General features: G+C 41.8%; 1 protein-coding gene and 1 long non-coding RNA gene across 2 annotated transcripts in view; one reads left to right on the plus strand and one right to left on the minus strand.

The window, feature by feature from the left end:
• Positions 1-1,591: 1,591 nt before the first annotated feature.
• On the plus strand, positions 1,592-13,505 carry LOC133116846 (short stature homeobox protein-like). Its single transcript, XM_061226840.1, has 6 exons — positions 1,592-1,943; positions 3,800-4,008; positions 7,264-7,321; positions 7,644-7,732; positions 11,244-11,456; positions 11,788-13,505. Exons 1-6 carry the CDS (start codon positions 1,697-1,699, stop codon positions 11,890-11,892), a joined length of 921 nt encoding a protein of 306 aa, XP_061082824.1. The 5' UTR covers positions 1,592-1,696; the 3' UTR covers positions 11,893-13,505.
• Positions 13,506-15,658: 2,153 nt separating this feature from the next.
• The window catches only part of LOC133116183 (uncharacterized), a 94,744-nt gene continuing 82,436 nt past the window's right edge, over positions 15,659-27,966 (minus strand). Inside the window, exon 3 of the long non-coding RNA XR_009705842.1 lies at positions 15,659-15,825. This is a non-coding gene — a long non-coding RNA (uncharacterized LOC133116183). The remainder of the gene's footprint in view (positions 15,826-27,966) is intronic.

The following is a 27,966-nucleotide window of genomic DNA, read 5'->3' on the forward strand; positions in this document are numbered from 1 at the left end:
ACAGGCTCGACATAAATTCCAACCTTCTTCCAACTCAGGGATGCAAACTGTTTTTATTTAAGCAGAACGACGTCCCAGTTCAATTCACATCGTGCAACAAATATGTCGCCTTGCAAAATTAATATCTTAATATTTCGTTTTGGGCCAAATGCAGAGACACAAAAGTCTGGCCTTGGTGTTTTTTTTTTTTTTTTTTTTGTTGACAGAAAACAGTGAATGAATTTCACTCAAGCATCATTCTGAGGTCCATTATTCGAAACGCAAAAATCTCCTACAGTTTTGGGTGCTTTTTAATTTACACAGTCAGTAACTCACTCACTCAGTAACATTCTAAATCTGATGATTTCTGTTCATGCCTACACTTTCGTTTATTAAAATAGTTATTTTATTTTATGTCATGAAATGTGCGTAAAATAGGCGTTGTATGAAAAGATTGTTACAATTTACAGAAATGCCAGAATTCACACCATAACCCTCTGTTCAACCGAATGGTCAAACGGCGTAGCCTACATCAGAACATATTTTACCATCTGCGCGTAATTCTGGAAAAATATATACATGCAGATTAAAGAGTTTGTATTCTTAAATTAGAACTAATTTCTTAAAAGCAAAATAGCAACACGAAATTATACGCTCAGCTTGTAATTTATTCAGTAGTTTACTTACAATATATTATCATGAGAAGTCGCATTGACTGTTTTCGAAATATAGTTAGTTTAGCTGCGCGCATACACTGGATACAGGAATGTGATCAAACACCATGCTACAAAAATAAAATTTGATTGGTTTTAAGAGGCCCATACCTTAAAAACTGCAGTACAAGTCAAAGTTGACATGATCCAAGCCTTAAAAATAGACAAGCAGGCCAAATAACCATAAATAGGTCGGGTTAAATATTTTGAAACATGTCACCCATGTTGTGTTTTTTAATCGACTGTTGCTGAAACTAGGTTAGCGCCAATCCCGTGTCTCTCCTGGAAAATGGGAATTAATTAACTACACGGACAATGTGGCTAATAAGAGGGAAATGTCAATACGAGGGCGAACAATCTTTTTTCACCACTGAAAATATATTTGAGGAGCGGCAGTCAATAAATCAATTTCTTACATTACATTAATTAGATGCGTATTGTCACCTTCGCAGGTATCATCCCTGCACTGGTGGGCTACAGGTTTTGACAAGTGAGTGACACCACTTGCTTGAGGAAAGTATGTACGTAGGCCTACTCCAAGAAACGCCACGTTTTTAAATCATATACACAAGGATATAAATAAGCACTTCCGATTCTTCGCCGTCTATATAGCATTTCTTAATTTAGCTGATTGAATTATCTGCGAAATGAAAAATGTGTACATATATTGCGTGCGCTTCGTCTTACGCCGCTAGGTATATGCTATATTAATGAATTATAATTAAATTATCCGGCTCTGTCGCTGCATTGATTTCAGGAAAAAAGCCGCTGAAAGTTGGATTCAGACGGTAGAGCCGTCAGTAATTGCTCGAGACACGGAGATGGGGGCTGGGCTGAGGTAGCCATGTATAAATAGTGTGATCTCAAAAACACAGACACAACAGCAGGAGTGATCTAACCTTCTACACCCCCGATATCACTGCTTTCGTGAAAGAACAGAGAGGATCGACACCGTTAGCAAATTTAAAGTGGATTTCTGTGATCAGGACCACTCGAGGAGAGACATGGAAGAACTTACGGCGTTCGTTTCCAAATCATTCGACCAGAAAACGAAGGAGAGCAGCAAAGAGAGTATAACGTACAGGGAAGTTTTGGAGAGCGGCTTAGCGCGAGCCAGGGAGCTGGGAAACTCCGAGACAAACCTTCAGGACATTACTGAAACGAGCAACCATTGTCCGGTACATCTATTCAAAGAACACGAGCTGGATAAAGACAAACTGAAGGAGTTTAACGTTTCAAGGGCCTCCGAAGGTAAGTTCATTTCTGCTAGCAGTTAACGTTATCCTGTGTCCTTGTCATGGCTTATTCGAAATGCTCTGGCGGAAAAAAACAAAAAAACAAAAACCCCGTAAACAATTGAATTAAACAATTGTAGCCTACTTCCTGTATTTCTTCAACCGCCATCGAATTCACGAGTAAATACATTCCGTTGCAATACCCTTTCACGAAACGATAATCTCGTCAAAATGATAACGAATTCTCAGCTGCAATGTTATGGGGCAAATATTATGGTATTTTCAGACATGCGTATTGTACAGTTTTCCCAAACATTCAAATACTAGAGATCTGTGTTACTGAGTGAAAGATGTCATAATTACATTGTCGGAAACGTTCGTTCTATTCAATATTTCGCAGCCGCTTACAATAGGCTATTGTATTATTGTATTGTATTGTATTAATGAAGTACAATAGCTTGATATCTGAAGTAGCCAACAGGGTAACTTAAGTATTAAGTGGTAATACAGCGTTTACAAACAATAGGCCGCAATTAAAAACTCCGACAAATGTAATATAAACACAATGCAAGCGAATCATTAATATCCGATTATGCATTTTTTTTAGGAAATACCTGTAGCATTTACTTCTTTCTGGATTTCGATAAAATTATGCATTTGTTACCAAAGGAAATACTGCCAAAACACGAAACGTTTTATAACTGATTGCTTGTATTGGACAATTCAAAAGGCTTTAGATATTAAACAGAAAACTTGGTCAATGGCATAGGGTATTGGACAATAATCCATAGATTTCAATGATATTAGTGGCGTGTTTATGTGACATTCGGCCACATAGCTATTATTATTATTATTATTATTATTATTATTATTATTATTATTATTATCATCATCATTATTATTATGATATTCGCATGTTTAAATTAACCATAGCTATATTCGCAGAAGGAGATGTATTCTCGGTATGTTGTAGGCTACGACAAAGGATGAAATATATAACAATATCTACAGGAGACAACTTCATGCCGAATTGTGGCCAGGGAAAATGTCACACTCCTAGTCATATGTGGGTGAACACTGTCCTTTGAAACGTCGGTTTTTTTCAGAATATGATTATATTATATGAGAATATGAGATATGTATTTTTGAGAACATTGCTTACTCCAGGTTTAAAGGTAGGCAACAAGTGAAATGGCATCATTCTGCTTTGCATTAATGGTTATTCCGTCTTGAATAATACCCTACCAATATCTCATTCTCCTTCACTGACATTCTCATTTCTAAATATATTGATCATGTGTCATGTGGTATTGGAATACTGTGGTACTGAGTGCAAGTACAATATTTTATTCGGATAAAAAGTGACGAATGTATGTCAATATGCATTTCGTTTCAGTGTATTGGGCCTTTGCGAAAGTGCGCAGAATGCGCTTGAAATGTCCTGAAAATTGAATTGTTTGAATTGTAGCCTACATCAGGCATTACTGTGACCGGTTTATCGCTTGTTTCGGAATCACTTTTAAATGGCTATTAATACATTTGTATCAAACAAATCGTTACATATTATAAGCTGTGAAAATCAATGTAGGTCTTCCCCTTTCGGGACCTTGACGTTGGTAGGCCTTGTCCTGGACAGATAAGTCGACAAGTAGTCCCATTAGTGGAAAAGTGTACTACAACTGTAGCAAATCGTGGCATACATGCGTTTTCCCGAACCAACAAAAGCGTTTGCCCAAAAGAAAGTCAAAATCATAGTTACGCGTGCCTTGTAATGTAGGCCTACTCCCATTTCATTTGAGAGCGGGCCTTCTCGTCTTGTAAGGTAGCGAATGCAGTGGAGTTTTTTTAAATAAACGTGGTCTACTCACGCAGGGATATACGAGTGCAAGGAGAAAAAAGAAGACGTTAAATCCGAGGACGAAGACGCGCAAAGCAAACTGAAACAGAGACGGAGTAGGACAAATTTTACTCTGGAGCAGTTGAATGAACTGGAAAGACTGTTTGACGAGACGCATTATCCGGATGCCTTCATGAGAGAGGAGCTAAGCCAGCGGCTAGGGCTGTCGGAGGCAAGGGTCCAGGTAAGCCTCTCATTTCCCAAATGCAAGATTTGCAAGCACTGATTTCGGGGTCAAAGTGTGACACCGTACACTACATAATTTAACCAATCTTTGAAGCGAAAAACATAAACAAGCGATTTAGTATACTGTCACACGCTTAAAACCCGTGTGTTTTTTTTTTACACTAGCACCCATGTTTTTTCACCGAAACAATGTTTAATGCGTTCCACAGCTCATCATACATGTTTGAAACAGCGGGCTTTATTTACAAGTTCAATGTTATTGCATTGGGTTGTAATCTGCCTCGTTTTGACGTTTGTTTAATGAAGTAACGCCAAGTGTGTGCAGAAAAGGGAATGCCAAAGGGAGCATACCCATGTTAATGGGTACTAATTTTAACAAAATGTCAGGCGGAACCCTAAGCTGTGCACACACACACATAGGCTACACCACGCGCAGAAAAGCAACTGACTACACTGTTAAATTGCTGACGGTAACTTACAACGGAAACAATTCTAAAAGAACAAATAATATAATTAAATATTCTGTAAATAAATCACTTAAAATAATATCTTACATATGACTGTCGCTCTTCAAACCTACCTACACTGTATGTGCACTGCATGAATTGTGTGTTTGTGTGTGTGTGTGTGTGTGTGTGTGAGAGAGAGTGAGAGAGAGAATAACCGTAAACCGTAAACTCACCTGGTATGTTTTCAAATCTGATATTGTACCGAATTGATTGCGTTAAGCACACCTGATATATAAATCCTCGTTTACGCTGCTAAGTAATGTGTCCATCTTTTATCACATTTAATTTGTTTACGCATTTAGGAACGCGTGTATTGCCAAAAGAGGTTAACAGCAGGTGGGGTTTGGCCTGATATCACTTCCTATATCGAAAATAAGAATTAGGCAACTTGTTCATATGTTCCATTTTCAAAAATAAAATGCGGAACAACGAAATGCAACATGTGTATCATATTGTAATTACACACAGGGCATACAGATAAATTACTCACCAATTTAACGTTCCCAAAGTTAATTGTGCTATATGGAGGGTTCCTGTTTTTTTGTGTAAAACATCAAGCGAACAAGCACATTATAACTTCTATAAAATGTCATAACCGAAAGACATTACTATTTTTCCTCATTAACATTTTTTAATTGTTAGGCATATGAGATGACGTGATTAAATAGCTAATAAAGAAAAAGAACAAATATGCTATATAGCAATTCATTAATTCGTACACATTTTTTTCAATATTACACGCGCATACATATTCTTACTAAAGCAGACTCGTGTGTTGCGGGAAAACGCGTGGCACACGGTGGTGGACAGAAAAAAACGTTCTTAAAAGTTAGCTTTTTATATTTTATTGCAGGTAAATTCACGTGAAATGTGTTGCGGAATATAAGTCTACAGCAGCACACATTTTAAACGGCTGAAGACAATAAAGTAGTGCAGCAGGGGCGACAGTCTGGTGTCACTCGTCCCGTCCCGTCCCGTCCCGTTTCATCAGACGCAGCGTTTGTAATATGTGCCAGTGACACGGTTCCCAAATTGCGTTTAAAAATAGGTTTAATTCCGCCCTAATATTTCTTAAGAACGTGGCATCACTCTCAAGTTAAAATTCTTGGAATCTACTTTCACAGACAGAGATGCGAGTGAATAGCGTGTTACATCGAGCGATGGGAAAATTGTAAACTTCATGGCGGAAAATGTATTTCCCATCTGAAATAACTCACTTTACGTCCATAGGAAGCTTGAAAGGGTTTGCCACACACGTGTAACACTGCGATTTTTCACGCGTCAGTTGCAAGAGTATATATATATATTTTTTTTCAATTTAAACCAAAAATCCATTGTAAGTACATTTTATGTCGCCCGGTAGATGGCTGATATTGACCTATATTTTCGTGTACAGCAACTCCGCACCGACCAGCTGTCAGGCATCTAATTGAAAGTTATGAGACCTTAGTGAGAAGCAGGCAGTAATTCAATTACAACTAATATCGTTGGGTTTCTGGTGCACAGCTAAATTAAATGTCATTATTCACTGTCTCTAATAAAAATCAAAAGGAAATCACATTAGTGTATTTGTGAAGCGCATCATTGAGTGGTCCTTAATGAAGAAATAACTGTCTAAAGCAGTGTAGTTGAGTTTGCTTAGCATATTTGTGGATAATTGGTATTGGTTCTGAGCTGTAAAACATTTGATTTATTAGGGTTTTAAGCCAGATATGTTAAAAAATAAAGAGATGCTTGTATACGTGTGTTATAATATATAATACAATATAATACTTACACTATTACTACTAAAATAATAATAATAATAATATATTATTTTTTTAAATAATTTTATTTTCTTCATTGTTAATACAACTGGAAATACTGGAAATGTGTGTTTAGACTCCAATATGTTGTTTTAATTGATTTTGTATCAAATATTATCTCCATAGTTTCGTCACTCGCCACACCTCTCAAAGCCAAACAAATTTAAAATAGATTTGGCGGACCGCAACCTAATTATATGACTGTTTGTGCTGTTTGTGTTCTGTAATTATGTGGAGCAGTCTGGACGATCAAATAATCAACCGTTCCGTACTAAACTGCCAATTCTGCATATTTTATTGACAAACGCATTATACGCATTATCAGTGACCGGCCCCGTTATAAAATTCAAACAGTGTCAAATGGTTTCGGCAGCTTGTTTAATTAAACAATGGCCTTTGAAGTTCTTCTTGTCAGTAATTATGCTTTTGCAATTGACCAGCATTAAAGGTCCTGGAACTACGATACTGCAATTTTATAAAGATTGGGGATAGTTTATATTCATTATCACGGTCAAACAGTGACGCATCAAGAGCCAGTTGTACGGCAACCTATATATTAAAAGAAGATCGAACTGATGTAAAATACAATTTTAGGTTTAGTGTTGGTAGGCCTTAAGATTATAATTTCCTACGTTGCGCTAGAGATGCGTGATAGATAGAAATACAACCATCCCACCACCACAAATAATGATAATAATAATAATAATAATAATAATAATAATAATGATAATGTCAAAATTTTATTCACAAATTAACTGTGCATCTTTTCATCTGTTGTGAAGGACAGCTTTTCTTCAATCGTATTAGGCATTATTTGTTGATGGTATTTGTGTTAGACGCGCTTTCTTGCTGAAATGCGGCGGGGGCCACATTCATGTCATGTCCACTCAGTTCCACTACACTTTTTAAAAAAAATGGTTCTTTCATTTTTTTTTTTAGGTTTGGTTTCAGAACAGAAGAGCTAAATGTCGAAAACAAGAAAATCAAATGCATAAAGGTAGGCTCATTAGACTTTTAATCTGCATTCATTTAAAGTGATCAAGCAATGTGACAAGCCCGGTGGCACACCAGAATGTCTTTCCTGAGACTTTTGAATTTTGAGAACTGATACAATGAAAAGTGTTAAGCTACGAAGTACTACTTCTTGAGCGTGTGAAGCACGGACGTTGTCATAAAGAACAGTCCAGGCTGTGCAATGAGTTCTGCTGTAATCGTAGAGCGTGTAGTGGGGTAAAATATCAGCAGTCGATAAGACGGTTGTACATTCTGTACGAGCTACAGCTCACAGTGTTGATTGTGATTTTCGTGTCTTGTCCTAGGTGTGATTCTGGGGACGGCGAGTCACTTGGACGCATGTAGAGTCGCTCCGTATGTGAACATGGGCGCCCTCAGAATGCCCTTTCAACAGGTACGTCCTCACAGCATGCAAATACCTCTGTGTACGTATGTGCACATCAGTTGTTTCTGAAATATAAGGGTGACCGCAGTAGAATAAACATGTGATACACAAAGCGCTATGTAGGCTACAATTCAACAATGCTGACGGTCTCACGGCAGGTAGTGGTGTCGTTTACTGACACGACTTCAGATGCAAAACCAAAATAACAGCAGTGACCTCAGGAACTGCACGTGACGCTCTGTTCACCTGGGGTACGAGTGGATTCGGGTCGTCTTTCAAAGCTGGATGTGAACGTACTCGAGAATAACTGTGCTAAACATACAAAAGTACTACAACTCGTGTCAGGTTCTGCAATAATCTGGGTCGTTTGTGAGTGCCGATTAATGCCGGACGAAGTTGGAGCAATTAGCGACCACTTAACAAACGTGTACCAAGAGAGAAAAGCTGTTACATTACAGAAATATATAAACAACATGAATACATTTAAAATGGCATTTTTTTTTGCGCACGCCGTTGTGGGAACGGTGAAAGGTGTGGTCTGTGAACGGGGCTTCCACCCCAGGCTTACCTTTGACCTCAGCGGCTCGTGTACGGGCCAGTGACACCAGAGAGACAGGCCAGACGTCAGATCTGGAGTCTGTGTCGGAGGCACCGGTGAGAGAGTGTCTGCGTCAGCCCCGTTCCCTAATTAAGCGGGCAGAGCGGGGAGCGCGGGGGGGATGAAAGGGATCACGAAAGGCGAGAAACGGAACGGTGACGGGCCCCCGGCAGGGGCGAGGCGTCAGGACCGGCCCGCTACGCCCCGTTACCGCCGGGGAGAGAGGGGGGGCCGCGAGGGCGTGGCGGAACGCGCCGCTGTCCGCCACCTGTTGCCCTGACGACGGACGAGTCCCGGCGCCCGTCGACTCGGAGCGGGTCCAGCGACCCGGGGGCTCAAACTCTGGAACGCGTAACCAGAAGCCTGCGCGTTTCAGTCCCCAGGACGCCCGCAGATTATGTACTCCAGAACAACGTGCTGAATTTCTTAGGTAAATACGCTGACATAAATGGATAGCAAGCGGTAATGTGAGCCATCCTGGACACCAGCAGCCTCAGCTCAGCCAATACCCCGTCGCAGTGCCTTTAACGCACGGGCGTTCTCCAGTGCGCGTGGATTCTGCCCTCGGAGTAACTCAAATCCATTTACAAGGAGATGTGTTAACTGTGAGTGTCACACAAACACAATATGAGACAGAAGTTTCCCAAAATATAACTATGTACAGAGGGCCATGCCTTTCCAAAGATTAAGTGCCTTGAATTGAAATTCTGGTGAAGTTTAAAAAAAAATCTTGATAAAATCTTTTCCAGATCGAAAAAAAATTGTGGCTACATTTCTTGTAGTCTATAACCACTTCTTAGCTTTTACATTTCCATGGTTGCATGTACAAACCATAAACACAGTCATTTACTTAGTTACTACCCATTTTAATCATTGTGTTAAAAATGCTAAGTATACATATGGAATCGATAGATAAGAAACTGTAGCATTTTGTAAAGTAGTGTTAAAAGTTCTGAGTTAAAATGCAGTGCACTTCTTTTTCTGTAGCCAAGGGACTATTTTACCGGCTCTTTAGAAAATAATTGCCAGGAATGTGCTTCCTGAAGTACTGAACTTTTAAAACCCCCATCACAAAAAGCTGTTTCTTCATTCCAAAATAATTCCGGAGAAATATGTCCATCTTTACAAATCAGAACTTTCCATTGTGTATAGATATCTATCATTTTCACATTTCACATCATCTGGTTGGAACATAACAACATTTGTATGGAATCTTCCTGGAGGATAAAATATATCGGCCCAGGTGCTGAACTGACACACACACACACTGATTTCACACCGTGGAGTTTTTAATGTATCTGCCCATGTACTGAACTGACACACACACTGATTTCACACCGTCAAGTTTAATATATCAGCCCATGTACTGAACTGACAAACACACTGATTTCAGACTGCCGTGTTTTAAATATATCTGTCCATGTACTGAACTGACACACACTGATTTCAGACTGTAGAGTTTTAAATGTATCTGCCCATGTACTGAACTGACAAACACACTGATTTCAGACTGTCGAGTTTTAAATATATCTGCCCATGTACTGAACTGACACACACACTGATTTCACACCGTCATGTTTAATATATCTGTTCATATGCTGAACTGACACACACTGATTTCAGACTGTCGAGTTTTAAATGTATCTGCCCATGTTCTGAACTGACACACACACTGATTTCACACCAAGGGTTTTAAATGCATCTGCCCATGTTCTGAACTGACACACACACTGATTTCACACCAGGGGTTTTAAATGCATCTGCCCATGTACTGAACTGACACACACACTGATTTCACACCAGGGGTTTTAAATGCATCTGCCCATGTACTGAACTGACACACACACTGATTTCACACCAAGGGTTTTAAATGTATCTGCCCATGTACTGAACTGATACACACACTGATTTCACACCGTCAAGTTTAATATATCTGTCCATGTACTGAACTGACACACACTGATTTCAGACTGTCGAGTTTTAAATATATCTGCCCATGTACTGAACTGACACACACACTGATTTCACACCGTCAATTTTAATATATCTGTTCATGTGCTGAACTGACACACACTGATTTCAGACTGTCGAGTTTTAAATGTATCTGCCCATGTTCTGAACTGACACACTGATTTCAGACGGTGGAGTTTTAATGTTTTTAGCATACTGTGCAGTCTCATATCTGAACGGGAACCTGAGAGAAGCAGGCGTAAAAAACACTGTCAGTTTTAGCCGTTTTCAGATAAGATATGATTGTGAAAAGCTTATCTTCCGTTTGGCAGCATTACACTCCAAATCGTGACTGCCTGCACTCTCCACACACACACACACACACACACACACACACACACACACACACACACACACACACACACACACACACACACACAAACATTCAATTCAAATGCAGTGAGCTTTGTGCTAAACTGAGTTGCTGATTGAGGCAATTGGTCAGTATTTAACATTTTTCAAAGATACTCTTGGATGTGATATGTGATATTATATTTTTATTTCAAGGCCATTAGCCTTGAAATAAATCTACAATACAATAAGTAGTTAACTCTTGCCGGTTTTCTGTCAGTCCCCCCCTTCTTCCCTCCCCCCCCTCTCTCTCTCTCTCTCTCTATTTGTTCTTGGTTGTATTTTTGTTGGGGGTTTTTTTTTTAGCTGTAGTTTGTTTTGCGTTAACAGTGAGTGTCTCTGCCGTTCCCGCCACTAGCCTTGAAATAAAATCATAATAAAACGAGTAGCTAACTCCCGCCGGATTAGTCATTGGAGTGCGGGCCGCGGGCCTCACAGATACCGGTCCCTACACTCAGCGGGCACTCTGTAAGCGCAGGAAGGGGCGTGTGTAACGTGCAGGGCGGCCGCTCCGCGGTGGGACCGAGTGTGAATAACCTCCGTCTTGCGTTGGCTCCCCAGGTCCAGGCCCAGCTGCAGCTGGAGGGCGTGGCCCACTCCCACCCGCACCTGCACCCCCACCTGGCGGCGCACGCGCCCTACCTGATGTTCCCGCCGCCGCCGTTCGGCCTGCCCATCGCCTCGCTGGCCGACTCCGCCTCGGCCGCCGCCGCGGTGGCCGCCGCCGCCAAGAGCAACAGCAAGAACTCCAGCATCGCCGACCTCAGACTTAAGGCAAGGAAACACGCAGAGGCACTGGGCCTCTGACCTCTGACCTCTGACCCCACGGACTCTCACACAGGACTGAGCCTGCGAGAACGGCAGAGACACTCACAGTTTTAACGCAAAACAAGCTACAACTTAAAAAAAAAAAAAAAAAAAAAAAAAAAACAACAACACAACCGAGAACAAATATAGAGCAACCGGGAGAGAGAGAGAGGGGGAAAGAGAAGGAGGGGGAGGGTTGGTTGGGGGGACTGACACAAAACCAGCTGCCAAAACAACCACTCATAGGGACGGTAATTAAACACCAATGAAATCACCTTTTTTACTTTTCGCCCAACAGGCAGGAGTACTTGGAGGCCTGTGGTTCAGTCCGTTCCAGGCCCAGATCACAGCCCCTGGACTGTACAAACCCTGTCCGGATGTCTGTCTGAAAACCTGCCTTTAACACCAGAAGACTTTAAAAAAAAAAAAAAAAAAGAAAAAAAAAAAACGAAAAGAGAAATGGGCAAAACGAACTCAGACGTCAGGAAAAAAAAAAACAAACAAAAAAAAACACTAGTGTTTCTGCGGACCCTGAGACGTTTGGATACCCAGCCTGGCGAAAGGCGGCCATCTTGGCCTCATACCACTGTGCTTCTGCCTCTCCCCGCTGCATGCGTTCGTCAGGAAGGGGAAAAAAAAAAAAAAACAACTCCTTTTTCTGGGGCTGGTCTCCGTCCGTTTTGACTGACACACATATGACTATGTTAATCACTGCCATGAAAAGATTCCACTATATTCAACTTCCGCAAAGAGACTGTTGTTTTTCCATTTCCATCTTCCGACTGATGGAGGCTGTGTGCGTGCGCATAGGACGCAGTAAAAGCCGAGGGGTTTTTTTTTGTTTTTTTTTGTTTTTTCAGCATACCTGTGTGGGAAGGGGTTTTGCGTGGCTGTGTCTCCGATGGGTGTGTGTGTGTCTGCAGGCTCGTTGCCATCTCTCCCGTGTCGTGCTCACCTGGTTTTTTATTTTAATTGTGCCGTGCCCAGGGCACGGAGGTGAAAATAGCCTTTGCACTTCAGGTCTTGTATCAAGTTGTTTACAAAACTCATGCTACAAGCAGATACTACTTTGAAACGAGAGGGTAGATGATAAGAGAAGAGAGAAGAGGGGTCTGATGTCACCAAAAAGGCATTTACGTCACATGACAAGGGTCTAAAGGTATTAATTCAGCATCAGTCAAACTGAAATGCCATTGTGTGCAGTTAAGTGCAATACTGTAAATATATACGAGTCAAAATAGCGGGAAATTGTTAATGGGGGGGGGAAAAACAGTGATTTTCCATCGCTTTTATCCGATCTCTTTGCCAAACAGAATTTTTTGAAAGATGTAGTAAATGGTATGAATTCATCTGCAGTTTCATGCCATAACTCCCAGGGTTGGAAGGTCCTTAGTTTAGCACACGCGCAGAAACGATGATAACTTGTTGAGGTAGATGAGAGCGCTTTTATTCGATGCTGTTCATTGACAATGGATGGACTAGGATCTGAAAGAGTTCTTTGACATCTGGTCTAAAGTATTGACACAAACGCAACAACGTTTTTAGCCACCAGAAGCCAACAAGTCTCACATCTGATATTTGATCCCAGATGGTACTGCTGTTTTTATATGCCAAAAGAAATACATAATGTGATTACCAATAAAACTTTTTTTCCCATATCCTAAGAATACACTAAAGCTCGCAAATCACTTCATATCACTACCCAATAAACACAATTTTTCTTCAGTTGCATTCGTAGAAACTCCATATATTAAAAAAATATATATTTTAAAAACATTAACATCGAATTAGTTATTGTTGGGAAACATGTTGTCAATACTTTTGAACTCAAAATGATCCTAGTAAGGTCTACCTCTAACAATATATTATTCATTGCAAATCCTTTTTTTTTTTTTTCTTTTCTGGATCACACACCACCCTGACAAGTGTTAAGCAATGTTTCCATGTTAAATAATTTCATGGTTGCTTTTATTTATTATTTCGTTTGAAAGATTATAAATGAAAGATTATGTCTAATTGCGTGTGTACATTTTACATGGCTTTGCATTTATTTTTATATATTTTTAAAAAATTTCATTTTGCAACAGAACGGTTGGATGGTTCAATTTGTTTTCCATAAAATGTAGCGTGTCTGAGTTTACAAACATTTCAGGGATGGTTAAAAAAAAAAGAAAAAGAAAAAAAGAATGAAACCAGTCACATTTTACTTTATACTCCATGGTTCATAGCTCACCGTGAAGTCACAGAATCTCCCTGTGACTTATGCAAGCATGCTTTCACCACCAGTCACCGTGCAGTTCTGTTCCCATGTCCTTTCTGTTCAGTCACACCATATGAATGTACATGTTGTACAATTAAACTATTAATAAAGCTATAAATATTTGTAATGCAGTTTTACAATATTTCATAACATATAAAAAAAAAAAAAAAAAGATAATTACTTTTGCACAAAGTTTTCTTTTCCTGGAGCAACATATTCAAATAATTGGTTTAGACAAATCTATTGGTTTTATTATGCTAGGCACGGTGGGCATAATTGAGTATGTACTGATGATAGAGTCTCTAAAATCTTTTTTCTTTTTTTTTTCTAGTTAAAGAGAAATCACCACGTGAGACCCAATAACTATTTTATGTCAATATGTAAATATATGAGGAGTATTAGAATGAGTAAACGTTTTGTTGGAACATTATGACAGTTTTCTGGCTGTCCCACCAGCCGGACAGTATCAGTGTTTTAAACTCAGTCTTTCCCCCTATCTGCGTCTCCTGGCAGCCATCAGAACGCATCAGAACCCCTCCATCTCCTGGCAGCCATGAGAATCGAGCCACTATGGAGTCCAGATGTGCAGACACTGTTCCTCCAGGCAAACCAATAGCACAAAGAGAAATGAGAACAAGGACCAGGAAAACTGCAAAAATTCAAATGGAAAAAGCCTTTTGAACCGTTCTGAAAATAACCAGGGGTAAAATTTTTGCCTAGTGTATCAAACTGTGATACAAAAAAAACAACTTTCCCCACTACAAGTCCGTTAAGGCCTGTGTTCACCTTTGCATGCGTACCCTTGAAAAGCTGCTTGGATAATTAGCACACAGATTAAAGTTATTTTGCACATTTAAAAAAAGAAAAACGTGGACTTTTAATATATATTAGCTGCCTGGAGAATACTTCATTCCAGATGTGTGTGCACAAGGTAATTACGGCACACAATGCATCACTCTTTTTTGTGTGCGTCTGAACTGCAGACAGAAATCAGCACAAATGGCATTCTGGTGCGCCAGAACACCCCACCGCCCCTCGAAAAACAGGGCCGGTGTTTAATTTGCACCCCTGCGCCCATACATCAAGCCTGAGTGATACAGGTCCAGGCCGATGGCTTCATATTCATTCTGTGACCCTTATAGCGGGCCCTGCAGAGCCGGCCGCAGACTAACTACATCCTCTCACCGACACTAATAATGTGCAATACACAGCAGCCATCAATCAAAACCAAAACCGAGAAAAAAAAAAAAAACCCTACACCCAGCTGCTGGTTCCGGCGTGCAAAGACGGTTACGTCGGGCCGTAAGAAACAAATAACGAAAGCTGTCTCCTGAGGGAGGAGCTGAGCGGGCCTGGTTAAAGACGGAGGTGTACACGGCAGCCCCGTGTCTCAGTAAACAGGGTATTTAGCCTCTGGCGCCGGGATGGATGTGCATAAATTTGAACAATGGGGTTTCTTCCTTCGTCACAACGAGCTGGGCATTCTGCGAGCGGAGAGCTGGACGAACGCGACGGGTCTCAGCTTACTCTCAAACGTGCGATTTCCTCGCCGAGGTTAAGGCAAGGCCAACGACTATAATCTACCACTGTAATGCAACACCAGCCATTCTTAGGATGGGCCACAGTCTTGAGTTTACCGACCGCTATATATTTATATTTATATATCTAAAAAAAAACTATTAGATATTTTTCTAAACCAGGGCTGGGTATTCTAATTATACGTTTAGTTTTTTACAAAATAAAGTAATATTTAAAGATGCTTATAATTTTTGAGTAAATACAAGCATGATATTCATACGTAAAGCATCTAAGGAATGATTTAAATCGGTAAACAGCGTGTGTAAGAGGAGGGTTTTCCATCTTGTTTGTCGTTAACGGTGAGATGAATTCCTTTACAAAAAACAGTCAGTTTGGATGTTACCACACAGTGTTTAAAAAAGATAATAAGTGATTATGAGTATCATTTCTGTGGTCAGGTCTGTGTCACAAGCAGGACTGGAGGACTGCGGGAGTCTCATCCTCCTCAGGCACCGGTGCGGTGTGTGTGGGAGGAAGCCGTCTGCAGCCCAGACTGGTCTGTGGAGTGAGAAGGAGAACGCTAATATTTCGGCGGAGAGCGCTCTCCGGAAACTGACAGAGGGCTTGCAGTGACGAGTGCAAAAATACACAAGTTAAAATAGGGGCACAAAAAAAAAAAAAAAAAAAGAAAAGATAACGTTTTTTTTAAAATAGGAACTGAATAGAACCAAATGAAATGTTAGTGCTTTCATAGGGCTTCTACAAATGCCGTTTTACGAGCGGATATCGCGTGCATCCTCACGGACTTTCCTCACGGACCTCCTGCGTCAAATCTGGTCTTTTCTACGGCGGTTCTGTCCCGCACGGAACGAAGGTGCAAAATAGAAGCATGAAAATACGCAGCAAAAAGATAATATATGCGGTAAACTATAGCAGCAATTCAGACACACACACACACACACACACACACACACACACACACACACAGAATCATGTCGGCACAAAGAGTGCATGCATATTCATGCCTGCTCTCACACACACACACACACACACACAGACACACACACACGCAGGTCTTTGAGCGTGGTGTATGTGTAAAAATAATAATTTTATGTGGGATAAGACAAAGATTGTTTGACAGAGAGCAGAACTGACTCTCGCAGAGAGCCGCAGGATCACAGCGTTTAGAAACGAAGCACTGCTCTCTCTCTGCGGAGGTTAAATACACACGGGCCACGTGAAAACAGGTCCCGTGACGACTTCACACTCCATTTTCCTAACCCCGTGTGTTTGTGTATCCTCGGTCTTGGGCTACCATGTAATTACTGTGGCGTACACAGTCGGAGAACACACCCAACATCTCAAGGTTGCACCCAGAGAAAATGCATTTTTTGAGCTTGAAAATATGTTTTTTGGGGGGGAAAGGCAAGTTGCTCTTACTGTATAAGCAGTCGATCGTTACACAGTACAAGCAAAGCCTTTGTTCCATTTTAAAGCAGTTTTATAGCAAGCCTTTTCATAAGAAGTCTGATTTTGTTTCTGGGAAAAAAAAAAAAAATCTTTAAACACCATCTACCATCACCATCTCCAGAAAGCAAGTTTGCAGGTTTTGGCAACGATATAAAATGTCATTTAGGGCCCTTGCATGGGGCAGGGGTGGACACAGTGGGGTCTATTGTCTCCAGAAAAAGGCAGCTTCAGCAGCAACCATCCCACTGGAACTTCAGGGAAAATAACAGACTGAAAGTGTTGAAGTCACTGTGACCACCGGCAGATCAAAGGCAGTCTCTCTGACTGGAGTTTATTTTGATTTGGCTTAGGTTTGCTTTGTTGGCTAATACCTTCAAATGTGCGCAGAGTCAACCACAGTGCAAAACTATATTAAAACTAACACTCTAATACATCAGAAACATTTTTCACCTCACGGCACGAAAACTTTCCAAGATCTTCCGACGCCACAGACTCTTCTGATAAAGATAATGACATCAGCGGAACGGGATGGGAAGGTCTCCACGGCCTGTCGCCCGCTCAACACTGCCTTTACAGGGAGAGAGTCAGACGCGTGAATTCACCGCCTTCACCGAACACTCTCAGAAACAACCCTGACACAACAGCGGCGGTACATTTCTGTTCTTTAAGGAACGCATTTGTTCCCAAATGTACCCTGAAAGGTGCAATTACAGTTCCTTTGGGTAGAAATAAGTACCTTTTACAAGCAGAAAAAAGGTACAAATTAATTATTAACCCAATGGCAAAGGTGATACTTTTCTGGCACTTTTCATACACCTTTTTTTTTTTTCCCCACTGAGAGCGAATATAGAAATCTGTATTGTGATCATGCAACATTCTTGCTTATTGGCGTTTCAATACTTGTCACAATTTTAACAGCAATTTGTAAACCAATTACATATTTTTCATTCTTCTCCTAATTTCCCAACTGTTATCAAAAAGGGGGGGGGGGGCATCTCTGCCAGTCCTCCAAATAATTGTGAGAAATCACCCAAACAATGCAGCGATCATTTCATAAAGCCAATATAATGCTGCATATCAGAGCGTGGAAAACGTGGAGGGTGCTACCTATTTGCTTCTGCTAAAATAACACACAAGGGCATCATGCAGGCAATAACGCACAAGCGCACCAATAAGGTCATTGCGAGTGTCCAAGTATGTAGACAAAGACTCGAAACTCCAAGTTCCCTCATGAACATTCCTCCTCATTCTCATCCAAGGCCTACAGAGCCGCAGTGACAGACCACGGAGCGTAAAGACAGAACAGAGTGGGGAAGGGCTGGGAGGTAAAGTGTAGGTCCTCTCTCACTCTCAGCGTGCCGTTTGTTCTGTGGCCTGACTCCCACTGATCCGAGAGGTCAGACCCACAGAGTTCAGGGGACAGGGACTTTGTTCCTGATTTCCCATGAGCCAACAGAACATCCTCTCCGGCTGTAACCGGTGACGCTCATCATATTTACGTTGATGTGTTTTTTTTTTTAACTTGAAATAATATCTGAACGCCAGTGTTAACCCTTAACCTCCCGTGTACAGTGCACGTAAATGTGAGCAATAAATCTGAGCACCAATGTTTGGTGTCTTGGGGGCATATTTGCACAACAAGCCCGCGATAACACGGGCGTACGTCCATCGGTCGATTTATTTGCCTGACGAGAGCCATACCATCCGCAGGAGCTGCGATCACCCTGAGACGCCACGGGTCAGATCAAAGAAAAATGAAACGCATCATCAGCCGAAAGAGCCAGTGAAGGGGCCATGAACTGCAGAACCGCGGCGGGCGTTTGGCCGGGCTGATGCTGAGGCAAGCAGGTCTCTCCTCCTGTGGATGTGACCGCGCTCTGAAGCACTGAAACAAGCAGGCTGGCTGTGGGCGTTACTGCGATTGCACGTACATCTCACACCATTTCACACCACATTTGTTTTCGATTCGAATACTTTTCTGTGCACTATTGATCTTGCCTGGTGCAATGGGGGCAGCCTATAGCCTAGTGGCGAAGGTACATGACTGGGACCCGGAAGGTCGGTGGTTCAAGCCCCGGTGTAGCCACGATAAGATCCGCACAGCTGTTGGGCCCTTGAGCAAGGCCCTTAACCCCACATTGCCGCCATGGGAATGTCCCCTATGATCAGCCTAATCAACTGTAAGTCGCTTTGGATAAATACATCAGCTCGCCATGCAGTCGTCATGGTGATGCCATGTCACCACGCCCTGGATCTGAGACGGCCCCTCCCACTTCACACAGATCTGCTTCCAGGTCACGACCTTCGATTCCGAGTGATTGCATTGCATGAATGGGAGCATCCCATACTGGAGCCCTGCATACAGAAATAACCAGTGCTTTATTACAGCGCAGAATAACACAGACAATACACAACTCTTGACGGTCTGTTAGTTTATGTTGATGATATACAGTACTGTGCAGAAGTCTTAGGCACCCGAAACTTTATTATATATATGTTAATTTTTTTGTGTGTGTTATTTCATCATTTTACAGACATTTTTGTATTTAATTAAAAAAGTAATATTACTGTAAGCAATTTACTACTTTTTACATAAAAACTTGATCAAGGCTGTCTGAGATCAGAAGCAAGGAGCCGCCCAAATTCTGCAGAAGAACTGTGGCAAGTCCTCCAACATGCTTGGAACAACCTCCCTGCTGATTGTCTTATAGAACTGCAGGACAGCGTTGGCTATCTCAGAGAAGCGATGCAGTTTTAACACCAAAGCGTGGTCACAAAAAATATTGATTTGATTCAGTTTTTAACCGTTCTGGCAAAATTCCTGAAATGTAATGTAAAATGTATAGTACGTTTATTTAGGACCATTCATTGAATTATTTTTGAAAGAATCTTATCTGTACATGCATTCAGCACATCCAGAGAAGCCTGTACAGTTTATATGTTCACATGCAAAGCACTTCTACATGTGGATATTTCAGTGAGGCACCTCAGGTTCAGCAGCTGACTCAAGGGGGCGGCCTGTAGCGTAGTGGTTAAGGTAAATGACTGGGAGACACAAGGTCGGTGGTTCTAATCCCGGTGTAGCCACAATACGATCCGCACAGCCGTTGGGCCCTTGAGCAAGGCCCTTAACCCTGCATTGCTCCAGGGGAGGATCGCCTCCTGCTTAGTCAAATCAACTGTACATCGCTCTAGATAAGAAAATGCCATTAATGTAATGATGTAATGTAATGTAGAAGGGTACAGCCGCAGCGGCCCTCCTGGGAGTCAAACACACCCTGAACTACAAGCCCATGTCCCTCTGCACTGTGCCACACAGCTGCCACATACACTCTTCCAGCGCTTCCAAGTTTTCCCGTTTTATGGAAAATGGGAATACCGGAACTTCTCCCCTCCGCCCCCATTTTCTTTTCCATCTTCGCTGTAGGCTACAGTTCGTTTGGAAACTAGCATTGCAAAACACAGCGGAAAATATAAAGATAAATAAAATAAAATCAAGAGCTAAATTGTACATCATCTTTTTTTCAAGCATGTATTCCACTGAAATGTATTTTATTAGACTTACATTTTTAACGGACAATCCGACCACTGAATCACCACTCTGGACTGGCAGCTGAGCGTGGGCACTCCAGGGCTTTCTGTGCGTGCGTTGTGCCACACTGCCCCCTCCTCTATTGTCCAATAGAGACGAGGACCAGCGCCGTGGGGTGTTTACTGCACGTTGCTGATATTCACCCAGCTCAGGGAGGTCACGCTGTCAGTCTCCAGAGCTAGCCTCCACGTGGGAAACGACCGGAGACAAGAGATGACAGATTTCACTTCACCGCTAACGTTCAGTAATTTACAATCAGTCTCGGATAAGTGAACTGGCTGCTTTGCCATAGCACGGTGGAGTACAGAACGCTGCCCGTGAACGTTTCACGAAAACGTGTTTGTCTACGCGTGCAGCTCGTCATCTGACTCTTTAATGTGAAACTCTCCCCTTGGTGATTAAAAGATCACTTCAGAGGTGCGCAGTGTTAAATGAAACTCAAATCGTTTTATAAAAATATGCACACACCCAAACACACACACACATATATATACTGACACAGAAAAACTGACACACGTGATTCACATGATTATCTCGGCTGGGGAGAGAGTTATGGAGAAAGTTGCAGGAATCACATTTAATGTGTGTGTTTCTCAGGGGCAAAGTGAAGGAAATCACAAGTTTCTACACACACATGCACATATACACACACACACACGCACACACACACACACACACTATACATACACACACGCATACACACACAAACACAAATATATCTGTACTGTATAACAGAGCATCTGCATCTGTCAAATGCCTTGACTTGTAAAATTATAATTACTGATACAACTTGATAGGCAAAGAAGATCATTAAGAGTCAAGAGCAGAACGACACTTGTCGTGTATCTCTGTCTACACAAATGATTGGCTTATCAGAAGCTACACACTACGAACGCACATGTGTACTGGCTACTTCCTGTTTCGTAATCGAAGTGATTTGTCACAAAATCAAAAAAAAAAAGGTACAGCTGTTGCTTTTCTTTGTGATTCCACTGCTCCAGATGTAAAAATAATTTTACCCCACATTATTTGACAAATGAGCATATTACGGTATGTAGAAAAATGTAACCTGACCTATAATGAAACAAATTCCCTTACACTACAATATAACAACCAAGTGATTAAAATAACAATCCCGGTGCATCTCCACAGCCGAGCTATTAAAATGATTCCCAGCCATCTCATTATGAATACAGTGTGGTCGCTGGTTCCCGCCACTTCAAAACACTCATTTCAGCAGACTGGACACGGTGTGTTTATGCAGGCCTACTGAGACTAAACACGCTAATTCTGCTCAAAATAGAAGCGCATTCTTTACATAACAAATACATTTAAAAGCTCATACCTAAACTTTTGGCAGAACTTAAACTTCCGTCTGCCACATACGCGTTGGGAAATAAATACATCCATATCCAGGAGGTGGTTATTTAGTCTAAACAAACCCTGTGTATTTTTCCCAGACAGTGATTGACAATTTATTTATCATCTCACCACACAAAATGCATGGGGGCTGTGCTGTTGTTTGCATTCATTTGCATTAAATATAAATAAGAAATGCATAGATTATATTCTCTGGTGTACAATAATAGAAGACAGACGTGGAACAGAAATCAGTAGACCAATGTCTGTTATAAGAGATGAGGAATGCAGATGTTGCGTGTTTTTCTGCCAGTTTTGTTGGAATGTGACTGAACATGGAATGAGATGGATGTGGTTGAGGCTGTCAGCACGTTTTCGAGGTGCTGACAGAGATGGGGTTTGGGTTTGGACACTCAGTGGGTGCAAGTTATATGCCTGCATACTATCCCATTAAAGTGCTGTCCAATGACTGTCCAGCATTTGTGCAGACGGCCAATCACTGCCTCACAGTCAATTCTGCAACCAATGACTACGCCACCATTTTGAAATGTAACATCAATCAACCTGACTAATTTGTGCAGTCATACATATAAGTAATTTCACATTCTTTAATTTGGCGGAAGCAAAGTTAATGTGGGTGTGAAATCTTTGAAAATGCAGTAGGACTTTGGAAAGATCTCTCAGCGAGTTACCCAATAACAACATGTCACTCAGTGGCATAATTCGATGTCTCAAGAAGAGCAGAAGGCTCTCGTCAGTTAAGCTTGCTCATTACTTATTTCATATTATGTCTCATGCACACGTGACTGCCGTCTGCAACCATGCAAACCCCTCAACAGGCACTCCAAGTCCTGTTGAGGGGTTTCTCTCTCTCTCTCTCTCTCTCTGTCATTACACAAACCAAATATCAGTGCCAATAATATGGCAAACTAACTACCGTAGTCTTAAAGTAGCACCATGCCTCAAGAAACCTGACCTGTCAAACATAGCAGCTACATACCATACCATACTAATACCATCCACTTCTAACACTTCTATATCTTCTGCAGAGTCAAAGCTCACGAGCAGTGAGGAAGGAGTCCAGACCTGATAACTGCAAACCATGATAGATTGATTTTATTCACATTTAAGCTCCAGGTGTGATTGCAGGGACTGGGAGATTAATCCACTTACTATACGTTTACTTTTCCGAAGCTTCACTTCATGATATGAAATGTGGGGGCCACATTGGCTCAGGCGGTAAGAGCAGTCGGAGGGTTGCTGGTTCGATCCCGCCCTGGGTGTGTCGAAGCGTCCCGGAGCAAGACACCTAACCCCCAATTGCTCCTCAGGAGCTGGTTGGTGCCTTGCATGGCAGCCAATCGTCGTTGGTGTGTGAGTGTGAGTGTGTGTGTGTGTGAATGGGTGAATGAGAACATCAATTGTACAGCGCTTTGGATAAAGGCGCTATATAAATCCCAACCATTTACCATTTACCGAATACTTTTCCGAAGCCGAGGACAGTGAAGCCCAATCGGACCTGAACTTGCGCGCCAACGTTCTTATGAAAACTCCACGGTCTACAGGTCAATAGTGGAGTTAATCACAGCCAATAAAGACGACTCTCCCCTCATGCCCACGTCCTGCTCCACAGGATGTCCCCGCCAAGCCTTCAGCCATTGGCTAACAACATCAAACTGCGAGGACATCAAACGACACCTCTCCCCGATCTCTGGTGTCTACAGACGCTCACCGCGGGGGGGGGGGGGGGTGTAAGCTCCCCCCCGATCCCTCGTCTCCTCCGTAGGGTTACCGACGTTCGGGGGGAAGAGGGGGTCACAAACGCAGGGCAATCAGACAGAGCGCGAATGCTAATGAGCAACAACCCGACATGCCCGTTAATTACAGCACAGGGCTGCGAGCCGTGGCGGAGCAATTCAGGAAAAATAATCTCAAGGTAAGACGCGCGTATAAGCACAAATGCACATGACCTCCTGGGTTTATTTGTGCACACATACTCAGTGTATCAAAATGCTAATTTCATATAAAAAGGAAAATCTTCCTCCTCATGAAACCAAAAAAGAAAAAAAAAAGGATGTGATTGCCTGGGCACTGTAAATACATCATGCTGTGCACACTCACTGTATTTGGACTCATTTCTGAATGCAAATTGCACCAAAGACTAATAATCTACATTCAGAAAAAGCCAAAAGATGTATTTTTAAAGGGATTTCAGCAGGGATACCGGGTTAAGTGCTAACAGCTCAGGTCTAAATAAGGCCTTGAGTAGCGCGCAATTAAAACTTCTTACTGGGGGCAAGAGGTCACAATTAAGCAAAAATATTCGACATGTTCCTGGGGGTACCGGGGTCCCCAGTAATACAACGCTCCATTTGCATAAACTGTGGCTGGTGTGGTTCAGTGTGCAGAAACACTCCAATCGTTTTTCAGAGCATATTGTACTTTTCTGCCTGGATTTTCATTCATGTGGCTATTGAATATGATACGTAAAACACAATTTCTATGTAACCGATATCGGGCAGCTTGTAGCTTGTAGCTGAAGGTCACGTCACAACTAAACATCTTTGAATTTGGGGGGGAAATGGTCTGTGCCTTACATGTGGCTGAAAATGTCTGAACCAATTAAATTCTTGAAGACCATTAACAAAGTCGGCACGGTTCTGATTTTCACATCACCAGACTAATTAAAGCCGCATACTAAGGAACAGGGTTTTTATTTGGAATTAAGCAGGAAGAGATTTATCAAACCAAGTGCAGACTAAATCTGCAGACTGAACAGCAGCATCAAAAAAGGCAAGATAAAAAACAACAGATGCAATGGAATAATATGGAAGATATTTGGCCAAAATGCCGAAAATTCTTCATCAGTGTAAGTAAATTGACTAAATATCAATAATAGCAATTTTTACCAGTGAAAACTCTCAACGCAGACATTCCTTGAAATTGAATAAGAAGTGGTCAGTAATTTCCCCAATGTTGGGCCTATGTATTTATGAAGGAGTTACTGGGATAGGATTTTGCGCCTCTGAAGTATTTAAAAAGTTTTAAGATACAAGCATCTTGGGTGGCAAAAACAAGCTGCAGGAAAAAGGTTCATTTTATTTTATTTTTTTAATGTCCCTTGTAGTGTAGGCTTCAGCATAGTTGAATACGGTTCTTGAAGTTAAGAACAGAGACTCCCCTACAGGAGTCAACAATGAATTGCTAGGTCTGGGGAGAATATACAGTTTTATGTAAATTATGCCATTCCAAAACAGGAGCTGACATGACACATTCGCGATGGAGACTCGCTTCCAATTCGCTTACGACTGGCAACCAACTAAAGGGCCGCAGGTTTAATTAGTTGAAACGTTGTATTTACGGAAAACCACTCACGCGATGAACACGGTCTCCAAAGGATTAATACCGAATCCTCCTGTCACGACGATGGGTCAAACAACTCAGGAGACATCTTCCATTCACTCCCTTTCCCACAATGCACCAGGACAGGAAAACGATCACGATCGAGACACAGAGCTACAAAGTGTCACAGCCCAAACTGGCCTTCAGCAGAAAACAAACAAACTGTACAAAACAGACATTTTCACAGGCTGAACTGACCCTTAGCAGAGAACAAACAGTACAAAACAGACATTTTTACTGGCCCGACTCACCCTCACCAGAGAACAAACTATCATTACAGAATAATACAAGACTGACTGATTGTCTATGCAGAAGCGATACAGACTAACAAAAGAACCTTCGACTTTAACCCTCGTCTGAATCTGGAGGAGGCAGAGTCAGACTTATTGAGCATTCCTTGAGCTAATTATTCCACCATCTCAGGGATGAGAGGTTATTAGTCTATAAAGTGCCTGAGGGAACGTAACCTACCCTGATCATCTCCCATCTCTCAATTTCCCCTCTCCTTTAAGTTTTCTGACTGTTAATCAATATTTATGCATTTCACAAGTATTTCACACGTCCACAGCACACAAAGGCAGTTCGCAGAGCTCTTAGGTTGACGTGATCACCCCGAAAGCAGCCATGATTACAATTTTGGAATATTTTGGGAAAATACCGAGGGAACGGTCGGTTAATTAGGTTAGCCTCTTTCAGCTTCTTTCTTCCTGGGGCCCCACCATCGATTCTGTTTTCAGGTTTATTATTCAATTGTCAAAGTGCACAGAAAACACGAAAGCTTTGGGGTGAAATATCCAACATTTCTTTATTTAGCAGACGCTTTAGCAGACGCTTTTATTCCGAAGTGACTTACAGTTGATTAGACTAAGCGAACACCCCCGGAGCAATGTGCAGTTTATGGCCTTGCTCAAGGGCACAGCCACAGAGATCTTATTTGTTGCTACACTGGGGTTTGAACAACCAACCTTCTGCGACCCAGTCAAGCCACTAGGCTACAGGCAGAATTCTGAACTCGATAGCTTAAAAAAATTATAACATTAAAAAGACAGTAATGTTATAATAGTTGTCACCTAATTAACAAAATGAAAAGAAAGAAAACAAGTATTACACAAAGGCATGTTCCATTTCCTTATCCTGTGTTTATACAAAGAATGTCTTTTGAAGACATAACATTAATGTTAAAGGGTCCAATCCATGAAATAATATGGTTCTTGAAACAGGTGTGGATCAGGAGTAACTCAAAGTGGGAAAACGATGATTCAAAATAAATAAAAACCGTCCTTCGGAATGTAGATTTAATTTACTTCACTGATATGCGTATACACTGCAGCCATTTAAACTTAGGCCCAGCTCAATATCCATTAGCACCAAATTGCTGTTTCTAACGTGGCTGGCTAACAGAGGAAATAAACAGACATTTTGCAGTCAGGATGTGTTGAGGTGATTGCGAGCTGGAAATGCAGTACATGGATTGAAAGAATATTGATGCACAGAATCCCACAGGGCTGAGATAAATAGCTAACCCTAGGTACATAATAAACATGTTTTCTTAGTGCAGTTTGTTCAATTTAGTGACTCCCTCTTTTAAGAGATTGCATGTTAAGCCAATAACTGTCATTTGCACATAATCTGTTACAAGAGGAACAAGGTTATGAGAGCCATCTTCCTTGGTAAGTTATTTTACCGTCTGTCCCCCAGGGCTGGCCCTTCCATATTGACGAACACATTAAGAAGAGATGATTTGACTGTAGTAATGGCTGTATTAAATGAAGCCATGAAAAATGAATTCAATTCCCATTTCAATAGCCCGGATAGTGCCAGATTACTGGAAAAACGGAGGCAGAGAATATTCCGTTTGGGAATCGAGTTATGCGCACGTGCTGGAAGTGAAATTTTCATTATCTGAAATGGCCCTGTTGATCATGCCCAATGCTAATGTGAAAGCTAGTGAACGGACCAAACATTTGTACATTTGTAAGTTTTGAAAATGCTGAAATCCTGTAAATACAGTAGTTTTACAGGTCAAATATGATTTGTTATTTGTCAAGAAATGACACATCAAAAAATTGCATTGATGAATTCAAACAATGCTACAATACCAGGGCTAACATTCAGACTAAGGCTTTAAGTCCACGCTGTAATTTACTATGAAAAACAGGGATCCTGAATGCAAAACAAATGCCAGTGCATACACTTCGCAACTGAACACTGTCTGCATTGCCTTGACAAGAAAACACCCATCCACCCACCCACCCACCCACCCATCCATCCATCCATCCATCCATCCATCCATCCATCCATCCATCCATCCATCCATTTTCTTAAACTGCTTATTTCAGGGGTCAGAGGGGGGCTGGAGCTTGTAGGGGGGGAGGGGGGGGATCCCAGTATGCAGTGGGAGAGATGGGGACATACACCCTGGACAGGTCGCCAATCCACTGCAGGACTTCCACACCACTCATACACTCATACCTGCAGGATATTTAGAGTCTCCAATTAGCCCACTGCATGTTCGTGGACTGTGGGAGGAAACCGGAGTAACCCAGCAGAAACACACTCGGACACGGGGAGAACATGCTAAGCCCACACAGAAATTCCCTGGCTGGGATTGGAACTTGGTACCTCCTTGCTGTGAGGGTAGTGTGGTTAGCTCAGCCTGGTCACTAGTAAACATGGTGAAGTGCAGTGAAAGTGAAGGCTGGTAGCAGGTTACCTCGACAACACTCCCTGATGACGTAACCCTCGAATTCAAAAGAACGTCCTTGCCCTCGGCTAGAGGCGAGTTCATCTTCAGCTGACTGGTTACGCGTTTGTCCGGCAAAATATTTGGACGAGTGAGAGGCCGGGGGTCAAAATACCCACCATGGACTCACGCA

This window comes from Conger conger, chromosome 17 (assembly GCF_963514075.1).
Source record: "Conger conger chromosome 17, fConCon1.1, whole genome shotgun sequence".
Classification (NCBI taxonomy): Eukaryota; Metazoa; Chordata; class Actinopteri; order Anguilliformes; family Congridae; genus Conger; species Conger conger.